This window comes from Rhinoraja longicauda, chromosome 8 (genome assembly GCF_053455715.1).
Source record: "Rhinoraja longicauda isolate Sanriku21f chromosome 8, sRhiLon1.1, whole genome shotgun sequence".
Lineage (NCBI taxonomy): Eukaryota > Metazoa > Chordata > Chondrichthyes > Rajiformes > Arhynchobatidae > Rhinoraja > Rhinoraja longicauda.
Genome location: NC_135960.1, coordinates 33,028,875 through 33,039,950, shown reverse-complemented (window position 1 = coordinate 33,039,950; position 11,076 = coordinate 33,028,875). Strand labels below are relative to the sequence as shown.

General features: G+C 45.4%; 1 protein-coding gene across 1 annotated transcript; it reads left to right on the top strand.

Moving 5' to 3' along the window:
• The first annotated feature begins 363 nt into the window (after window positions 1–363).
• gbx2 (gastrulation brain homeobox 2) lies at window positions 364–2,202 on the top strand. The gene is made up of 2 exons (XM_078404452.1): window positions 364–883; window positions 1,588–2,202. Exons 1-2 carry the CDS (start codon window positions 364–366, stop codon window positions 2,112–2,114), a joined length of 1,047 nt encoding a protein of 348 aa, XP_078260578.1. The 3' UTR covers window positions 2,115–2,202.
• Window positions 2,203–11,076: the final 8,874 nt, after the last annotated feature.

Here is an 11,076-nt window from a genome sequence, read left to right as displayed (position 1 = left end):
TGCTGTGGGCGGGGCCTACTGAAACCACGCCCCTCTCAATGCAGCCTCGGCCAATCGCTGGGGGCGCGGCCGCGCCACGTGACGGAGGGAAGGTTGCAAGTTTCAGGAAAATGTGAATGAGAAAAAGGCGAGCGTAATTTGAAGCTTGATGGATGTGAACCTTGGCTGCGAAAAACCCCCAACCACAGCCTGTGTCACACTCGGATCTCGAAGGAGCCCCCGGATCCCGGAGAGCGATGATATCCAGGGGAAAGCGGAGCCTCGTACCATCGGGCAACTGACTTGAGCCTTGCACCTTGGACTTGTTCAGCCCTTGCCTGTTCTCCTGTCCACCCTCGCCGCATCTGGCCACCCTTCGCTTGTATGTGCGCCGACTTTAGCCCATTGACTGTGATGCAGCGACCACTGGGAAGCGGGACCGCTTTCAGCATAGACTCCCTCATAGGCACCAGTCCACAACCCAGTCCTGGTCACTTCGTCTACACCGGCTACCCTATGTTCATGCCCTACCGGCCGGTTGTCCTGCCTCCGCCGGCCCTTCCACAGCCGTCTCTGCAGCATAACCTCCACGCGCCAAACCCTCACCACCACCACCAAGTGAGCAACCTGGCCGGCTCTCTCTCCAACGGCTTCTGCACCAGCCTCGGCCAAGGGATGGCCGTCACTACCCTCATGGCCACATTGCCGGGCACCGGCGAAGGCAGCCGAAGCTTCCCGCCTTCCCCCAACCAGGAGCCGGTCAGGAAGTTCATGCAGGCTCTGGTGACCCTGGACAAGGCTGAAGGCGGGGTCCAACAGGAGGGCGAAGAAACCAAGGCATTTCTGTGCAAGGACGCCCCGACTCTGTCTTTTCCAGTCTCTGAAGCGGTGCACGCAGTTATTGGTAAGAGAATAATTCCTTCAAAACAATACTGTCAGTGCCAGGTGCAGGTTAAAATGCACAAAATTGTTCACAGTCGACACGTATTAACAAAAACAGCAGGGGTGGAAAGCCTTTGCGCATTCGGAGAGTTCCACTTATTTTAAGTTCATTCCTGCGCATTACAAAACGTGCCGACAGCGTTCTCATGTCTTGCGTTTCACCATTAAAACAGAGCGATCTTTGAAAAAAGTTATACATTGTTATGCGCACTAACACAAGTTAACAATTGAAAGAGAGTGGACACGCTGTCTCAAGAGGTATTCGCAAAATTAAATGGAAGTAAGGGATCAATAGCCTTTGTAAATCTTTCATCTTGCCTCGCTGTAGTTGAGGCCGTGTTTATTAACATATGAAGTGCGGATTTCGGATGTGCGTATTTGAATTGAGCCGAACTCTGAAAATTCAGGCAATTATTTTGAACCATTTCATCAGTTTGTCTTTAATTAATTTCAATAAAATGTTTAAAAAGTGGTCGCAAATCGCCCTCCGTTTAAAAAAAAAAGCAAACGGGTAAGTGAAAATGATGAATAACAAAACAGTGTTCTGAACTTTAGAAAAATTAAGTTTAAATAATTAGTTGCCATCTAATTAGGCGCGTGTATTATTGATCAGTTTGAAATTTCAAGTTCTGTTGTGTTTCCGCCCTCCCTCTCTTTCTCGCCCAGGTGCTGTCACGACTAACAGGAGACACGACAAAGTAGAGTCACAAGTAGACGAAGATCCCAAAAGCAAAGATGAGAGTTTTTCCATGGACAGTGACCTCGATTACAGTTCTGATGATAACATCACATCGCAGGCCACTCACAAGGGAGAGGATCCCGGCGCGGGCCTGGAGGAGAATCTCCACCACAAAACTACCCCAACCAATACAGCGACGGGTAAAAACAGAAGGAGGAGAACAGCTTTCACCAGCGAACAACTGCTGGAACTGGAGAAGGAATTTCACTGCAAGAAATATCTGTCGCTGACCGAGAGATCCCAGATCGCTCACGCCCTCAAACTGAGCGAAGTGCAAGTCAAAATCTGGTTTCAGAACAGAAGGGCCAAATGGAAACGGGTGAAGGCGGGCAACGCCAACTCCAAATCTGGAGAGCCGTCCAGGAATCCCAAAATCGTGGTGCCAATCCCAGTGCACGTCAGTAGATTTGCGATCAGAAGCCAGCACCAACAATTGGAGCAACCGAGGCCGTGAGGCAAAACTTTCCAACGCGGCAAAATTAGGGGCAGAGAACGCGCGCGCACACACACTTACACACTTACACACACACACACACACTCGTACACAAAGACTAACTAACGTCCAGAACGAAAAGCCGAGACTTACAACGGGCAGACCCCTATTTATTATAAATGAATAATTATACGTTGTTTGTAAATAAGAACTGAGAGAAAATGCATCAGTCCTGTACAGTGTTTGACTGTTTTGTGGACCAAAACATATCCACTGGGAATTGCGCGAACTTCTACATTCCTGGAGAGAAAAGGAACGCGATACTGAGGGTTACATTTAAAACATCTGACATTGGTGTTTTGACCACTTTGCATTGTTTCATCGTATCCCGCAAGGTAAATTCCGTAAAGTATTGCTATTGAATGTCCCTTTTTTAATCGTACATGCGGACATTGTCATTGTGATAGATTTCGTTTTTTTAATATATTTTCTTGGCGTAATTCGCTTTTCAAATCGCGGTTCCTTTTTAAAGGGGAAGGGGGAGAAAAACGAAGTATGGCTAGATAAAAATGATGGTGTTAATTTATTTTACATTTTCTTTTTGGAAAATACTTGTAGCATATTTCTTATAAATGATGAAAATTCCTCAAAAACATTCATAAAATGCCTTGTGAATAAAACCGAGCGTCGGTTACACAAATAACACAGTCGCCGCTTGCAGTTCCTGCTAAATGTTGCATACTAGAGCTACATTTTTGGTATATTTGGTTAGCAGGGGGGCGGGGGGGGGGTGCGAAGCGGAGTGTGGGGAATACTTGTAAGATACTAATTTGATCTGAATTTGTGAAGCTAAAAAAGAACAAAAAATGTGAACACTGCGACTCGCCAGAGATGACTTTACAGATCTCTCGACATCACAAAGTTTCACCGGATTCACGGGTTGTTGACGTGCTGGTGAGCAAATCGATCTGATACGGGTGTGCATCAGCCGCAGAGCCTTTGCCCAATAACAACCCGCTCCAGTTTGTAAATCAAAAACACCTTTTTCAATCACAAGCTCGTCACGAACTTAAATCACGTTGGTTTAAGTTTACAATGTAAACTTTGCAAAGATACAAATGATTGACTACTTTTGGAAATACAATACACAACTGGACTATTTTGATGAGTTAATATCAATTAATATATAATCCATAATTAATAGACAAGTAACCCCTAAACCTGTAAGAAGGAACTGCAGATGCTGGTTTAAACCGAAGATAGACACAAAAAGCTGCAGTAACTCAACGGGACGGGCAGCATCTCTGAAGAGAAGGAATGGGAGACGTTTCGGGTCGAGACCCTTCTTCAGACCCTAAACCTATTCTGCGGGCACTTTCAACTCCTCCGACAACGCCCAGGTTTCAGAGATAGAGTAAATAAGATAAGAACTAACATACTTTTAACAGACGCAAGGATATATCAATGTGGAATGAATCTCTGCGGAATGGCAATCGATTTAATCCCCAAACTAAAACCGAAACCATTTATCAGATGAACATTTCGAGCAGCGTTAAAATAAAATTCGGCGGGAATGAGGGGCAGTTATAATAATTCCGTCAATTAAAATAAAGCCATACTTGTGTACAATTAATGGATATTTCAGAATAACGTGGGCGAATTGTCACGGAGTTCAGACTGCCGGCGATTTGGCTGAAGGAATTATAACGGGAGTTCAAACTAAACTGCGTCCGAGCCATTTCGACACAGGAAGGAAGCCACATTATGCTGATTTACAATGCAATTTAAGATTGGCACTTTACAACGAGTTCAGTTCACAAGAGCTAGCGAATGAGGGGGGACGCATTAGCCAAGTGTTGGAGCCGGGCTGATGTAAATATTCCCTATGGGAAGTTGATTCTGCTCACTTTTTTTTCCAGAGATAAAATATAATCTACAAATCGATCTTATACAAGGACCCACAAAAACCTCCAGCGACCTCTTGGCAAGGATCCGCTGGTGTACCCGATGCCCCCTCTGTAACTAAACCATCCCTTACAGAAGGTCAAAACGATTGATGACAGATAATTTACCCTAGCCACATATCATCTCATTCCAACCCCCCCCCCCCCCCTCCCCGCGCACACACACCACCAAACAAAACAAAGTCGTCTCTCCACCCCTCCCCCAACTCCACCTCCCTCCAAAATGTTAGTGGCGACTGTGACAGTGTTGTATTGTGGCTGACCCTGACCTCAAATAAACGATACACGACAGGATGTAGCGAGTACAAGATAAACAACTGGGCATTTGATCGCTGTCACCATTGCCATCATCAGCGCTTTAATTTGGCTGCCTAATGAGTCAGATCGCAGGGAGAGATAAAAATTGTCAATCGCCATGGCTTTTAATGAATTTTTTTGCAAATTGTAATCAACCCCGAACGTCGCAGCTCAGTGATTAATGGGTCCCAGGAGAGATGGCTAGCACCTCGCTTTTCATTACATCTCATACACGCTGCACTAAATTAACAGCAACTTGTCTGCGCTTAAAATTAAGTCCCAATGATTAATTTTGATGGGGAGTCTAAAGAATAGCTCGTCCTAATAGTTACTGGCCCGCGATGCTTTTTCAAATGAACAGAGCTCCGAGCTGAATATTTCACCTCCCCCTTGAATAACTTGTACATTCGCATCCAAGAAATCGGGCAGGGGACGGTGAGGATCGTTTTTCTTTCGCGTTAAAGTCAGAGATCTGCAGAACAATATGACAACGTGATAATGTACCGGGTAACTGAACTATTTTGATGGGGGTATAGATTAATATATAATACATAATTAATAGGCGAGCAAATTCAACGCCTGTTCTGTCCGCACATTAATAGAATACATTCGGCTTCTCTGACATTTTGGGGGTAAATCGATACTTATTTTCCATAATATGCGTTAGCATCCGATCACAGAATCATTGATCAGTTTAAGGGTTTATTAATCTTCATTTATATCGCAATTACCTCGTTAACCGGAGGAAGCAATAATTAGAAATTGAATATGATATAGAACATCCATCTGCAACCGTGACTTGGGAACTGGAAATGCAAATCCATACTTCATCCAAATCATATAACCTTAGTTTGCGGAATGGCATGCGGTTCTTGCAATGGTCGAATGCGAGTTCCCAAACTCCCTTGTTGTTTAATATTTAAAATTGCTCCCGTTTGTGTTGAGAGGGACACTAACAAAGACTGAAAATGTAAAAGTCAAACGATTTGCATAATCTAAAGAGGAAAATGCGTCCCTTCTCTGAATATAAAGAGAAGAAATAGAGTGTGGTTAAACCGCAGGACAATGCCCAAGAATGCTTGATGTCAGTGGGGAACTCAACGCTGCCAGCAAACAGCACACCCTTCAAAGGAAAGCAATTCTATTCACATCACAATTGCCGAGAAGTATTTTATCCAATATTTGGAAGTTGCGTCATTTTATTGAGCATGCCGTGATGTTTGTGTGGCGTTACCTGGTTTAATAACGCCAGGAATATACCGTCTGGAAACTTTGTCTCTCCTCTTCCTGTCTCTCCCCCTCCCCCTCCCCAACAAGAAAGTTGACCCTGCATTTCCAAAATTGTCAATGGCAGAAGGAGCGGAAACTAACTTGAGGGGTATTCATTCTCCAATTAACCAAGCGACGCTCTCTTCTCTTGCAAAATACACATTTCAACACACCGCCTATAATCGCTGCGGCGTTAAATCGGCGAAAACGCTCAAATATCACGAGAAAAATGTGATTTTGATTACAGAAATTAAACATTGCGAAGAAATGTCAAAGTTCGCCAGCTGATAATATTACACAATGGACACGGAAAAGAGGTGTTTCATTTTTTTTTCAAAATATAACTTTCTCAAAGCACAACACGGTCTTAATAATTGGATATCATGTACAGTTTGGTCTCCGTTCATTAACAAATCTCTAGAGTTAATTGAAAATGCCCACGCAATATAGCCAGGGGTTAATAGAAGATGTCTAGCTCTGACTTTCCATAAGCCGGGTGCGTTGCAATGGAGTTTTAATATATGTGCGGGTGATATCCACTGCTAAAATGAAGAGAGATAGAACCTAATAAAAACCCATTAGAAGGATAATAATGGAGATCTGCTTTTCGCGCCTGCACTGTGCACTAAATGACTCCACTACCCTCGGACGATCATAAAACTGAAGCTGTCTTTCTATATCGAGAGACTTAACCGAGAGGGACTTGAAACCAATCCTGAACAATGTGATCCTCTGACAAGCTAACTTTACAACTCTTAAGATGTTGAACTAAAGAACCCGCTCACTGTTCACAGCCCTTGTCGCAAAATGAACACAAGTGGTAATTTAAGTGCGAAATTTCTCACCGATCACACGGGGTAATCGCTAGTTTTAAAAAGATTTGCTTAGCCAGAAGACACTGCCAATATGTAAACTTAGCGTCAGCCAAACCGTGATGTTCGAGGTATCTAAGGAACAATTCGGAGATAACAAAACGTTTTGCATTTTACGCTCGATATCGAAAAGTATTTATTTCAATATCGTCAAAGACGCGCAATACCAGAGCAGATAGGGTCACAGAGGCAAAGGTGAGATAAATAGAACCATTTGTAAAACTCTCTTGGTACCGGGCCTTTTTATTAGGTTGGCTGACAAGCTCATTGCGTGGAGTTATAATCCCTTTTATACCCGAAGTGTAAACACATCAGTTAACTGCTAGTTAACATGTTGGTGCCTATAGCAAAGGGCACAACGCCTGAACTGAATATCACCCGCCCAATACTGACAGCTGCACGGATGGGGCGCATATTAACGTTAATTTTTTTGCTGTGTTCAAAACAAAATGCAATTCTTTGAAATTATTTAATTTGAAATTATTACCTATTCAAACGGTTGAAGAGCAGGGCATGAGGCGTTCAGATATAAATCGTTGCAGACGGCTACATTCATCTCAGTGATCATCCTGAAATACGACATTTTAGTAATAAAAATAAAGAGTCGTGTGCAGTTTTAATGCTAATCATTTAAAGATGCCGGTGAGTAAATACATCTTAGGGTACAGATCCACAAGGTGCGAAATAGAACGACAAGCGTTAATAAAGCCACATAAAACAAAATGAACATTGTGAGTTGTTTCCAAAGGAAGAGGTTATGTTCAGATCACACTTTGAAAGTGTACACAGTTGCTGCATCCTTATTATCAAAGGTTTAAAGGACGTGGAGCCACTGAAAGTACAAATTAAAGATTATTTTAATTTGTTCGTTCCCGGATGTGGCCGGCATACGCAAACCACCCCCCGAACTGAGGAGCAATTAAGAGTCAACAGTATCGCTCGGTATGGAGTCATATTGGCCCAGTAAGGATGGGAAATTTCCTTTCCCCTCGGGAGATTATTGAACCAGATGGGATTTTACAACAATCTGGTCGTTTCTTGGCTGTATTGGTTGATTCTAGCATTTCTATATATATATAAAAATGTCATCGCTTTAATTTGAATTCTCCAGCTGCCCTGGTATGATTTGAACTCGTGTGTGTGGATCAATAGTCCAGAGCTCTAGTTACGGGTCTATAAAGGTAATCGCCACAATTCATAAGGACCGCTACATACTGAGAGGTGAACCTTCAGCAGGAACTGACCGAGGCTCTTGTTCAAGAACCTAGGACTTTGTGTGCAGATAGCAGTGGGCATTTAGGCAGAATACATCTTAGGGTGCAGATACAGAGGGTACGAAATATAACGATAAACATGAGTAGAGCGACTTATCGAACAAGCTGAACACTATGTGTAGGAACACTAAGTCATCGCTTAATGGGTTCGACTGGGCTTGACATAAAGTTGTCTCCCTCGCCATGAAGACCCAAGTCAGGTCTGGTCTGGGCATTCGGCTGCAATGCGCCAACAGGAATGCTCAGCGTTCCCCGGGATTGTTGAGAAAAGAAGTAATCGAGGTGGAAAGGACTGAACAACTTAAAAGTGAATCTTCAGAACTGTGGGGAAATGCTGGTGGGGTGAGATGGAGAGAAGGTGGTGGAACATGAACACCAGCATGGATTAGTGGGGCCGAATGGCCGGTTTGCATGCTGTGTGCAACCAATGGAAATGCAGGGTTGTGCTGATGCACGCGGAGAGACTAAAGATCATGGGGGTGGGGGAATAAACAGATGGGGTGTGCCGGTAACTGGCGCAGAATGCCAGTGACGCTTTCTGCATGTTACAGCACTCACGCTGCCTGTAGCAAATATCATCCATTACGGACAACGGGTGACTGTTTCACATGTGCACTGGCCGGTCCGAGAGACACAAGAAACTGCAAATGCTGGAATCTGGAGCAAAACATAAAACCGCTGGAGGAACTCAGCGGGTGTTATATCACCAGTGGAAGGAATGGGCAGTCGACGTTTCGGGTCGGGACCCCCTCTTCAAACTGCTGGGGATGGTGCTGGCGGCGGTGGTGGTGGTGGTGGTGCGGTCGTGGGGAGCTGAAGAGGAGAGATAAGGGGACAAAGCCTTGCGAGTGATAGGTGGATACAGGTGAAGGAGGGGGGGGGGGGGGGAGATGGACACATGATGGGAGTAAATGACAAACACCAAAGGTGAAAAGGAGACAAAAAGGTGTCCGACTCGGAAAGAACAGGAAGAATGAATAGCCGGGGGGGCACATAAGTGTAGGGAGACAAATGCAGTTGGGGGGGGGGGGGGGTTTAAAAGGAAAATCAGGGATTCGCGGATAAGTGATGAGGTGCCGAGGAATGGAAAGGATCTGGGTGACGGGGCTGGGGTAGGGGTGGAAGAATGCGGGGCAAGTCTATATGCACTGTAGTGTGGGGCAAGTCTATATGCACTGTAGTGTGGGGCAAGTCTATATGCACTGTAGTGTGGGGCAAGTCTATATGCACTGTGGTGTGGGGCAAGTCTATATGCACTGTGGTGTGGGGCAAGTCTATATGCACTGTGGTGTGGGGCAAGTCTATATGCACTGTAGTGTGGGGCAGGGGAAAGCTGGGGGGTGGGGGGGGGGGGTACTTGAATTTGAAGAATGCAGTTTTACTATGAGGTGCTGTTCCTCTACTTTGCGTGTGGCCTCACTCTGGCAATGCAGGAGGCCAAGGGCAGAAGGGTCAGTATGGGAATGGGAAGAGGAGCTAAAATGTTTAGCAACCGAGAGATCCACCAGGCCTTGGCAGACAGAACACGTGTCTTGTGAAACGGCCGCCTCGTCCATGCTTGGGCTCGTCCATGTAAAAGAGGCCAGATCAGGAGCACCGAATGCAGGAGACGAGGTTTGAAGAGGCGTGAACCTCTGTCTCACCTGGAAGGGCTCCCTGGATGGAAGTACCCACCCTTCCCGCATCCGCTAGAAACCGTTCCCTCCGCAACTCCTTGGTTCGCTCGTCTCTTCCCACCTGACCTGACCCCTCCCCGCAACTGCAGGAGATGTAACACCTGTTTCTACATATCCTCTCTCACTTCCATTCAGAGATGCCAGCAACCCTTCCAGATGAGACGTGCACCCTTTTCCAATCTCGTCGACCCCTTCAAACGTATCCGCCTATCTCTTGCCAGGCTTTGCCCCACCCTCACCAGAATAGTGAATTCATAAGTTTAAAGTAATCTTTCTTTTGCCTCCCACCTACCCCACATCCCCAACCCTACCTGGGTGCACACACAATTCCCCCTCTATATCCCACCAGCCCAGTCATCCTGATCCTTTCCCCTCAAAATACACATCCCCGTCTTTAATCCCTCTCTTTCTCCTCCATGTCTCCCCTTCCAACCCGTATCCCTCCCTCTGACTTCACGTTTAACTCCTCCTTCCTTATCTGACCCATTTTTGTCTCCTTTTCACCTCTCACCTTTGTCATTTACTCCATGCATCTGCCATTCCACCCCCTCACCTGTATCCATCTATGACTTGCCGGCTTTCTCCCGCCCTCGTTATTCCTCCACCCCACCCCCCCCCCCCCCCCCCCCCCCCAAACCTCCAACACCAAATGTATTTTAACTGCAACACATATTGACTGCTACAGATGCACAGAGTTATAGAGATTGGCAGTCACAGATGTACACTGATACCAATATGTTGAAATTATTATTGAATTGTACCCAGTGTTTCACTGACTACAGCTGATGCGCAGTTAATGATCAGTCTGAATCTGCCTCGTACTAAGTGTTACGAATATACTTGGACACTTATTGGACGCTGAGCGTTACAGTTGTGAATGAACAATGTTATGATAGACACTAACGTGTGTGCAACAATTATTATTGATGTGCAGAAATTGTTACAAACGTGATTTACTGTTGTAGATACTGTTTAGATATACATTGGCTGGTACAGACGTCCCCTAGCACTCAAAGGTACATTCAGACAGACGTGCACATTGTAGAAAATTATTTTAAGTGTACGTTGATACAAATGCACACTGATTGGAGATAGACACAAAATGCTGGAGTAACTCAGCGGGACAAGCAGCATCTCTGGAGAAAAGGAATGTGACGTTTCGGGTCGAGACCCTTCTTCAAGACCCATTCCTTCTCTCCAGAGATGTTGCCTGTCCCGCTGAATTACTCCATCATTTTGTGTCTACCTTCGGTGTAAACCAGCATCTGCAGTTCCTTCTGCATACTGCCTGGAACAAGTACAACCTGACTAGTACCTAACCAGTGCAGGTAGACCCTGAATGATACGGATGTACCCTGAATGGTACTGCTGGACATCTATTGGAACAGGTGTATCCTAACTGGCACAGGTGTACAGGTGTACCCTAACTAGTACAGGTGGACCCTGACTGGAACAGATGGACCCTGACTGGTGTAATTGGACATGACTGGTACAGGTAGACAGTGAGTAGGGCAGGTGCACCCTAGTTGATAAGGTGGACTGAGTGGTCTGGATGGACCCTGACTGTTACAGGTGTCCTCTGGCCAGTATAGGTGGACACTGATTGACATTGGTGTAATATAACAGGTGGG

What these genes read in the sequence shown, in the direction of transcription:
- gbx2 (XM_078404452.1), top strand. Translation starts at nt 364, where the DNA reads ATGTGCGCCGACTTTAGCCCATTGACTGTGATGCAGCGACCACTGGGA. An exon ending in AGCGGTGCACGCAGTTATTG is followed by an intron (nt 884 to 1,587) that starts GTAAGAGAATAA and finishes TTTCTCGCCCAG; the next exon opens with GTGCTGTCACGACTAACAGG.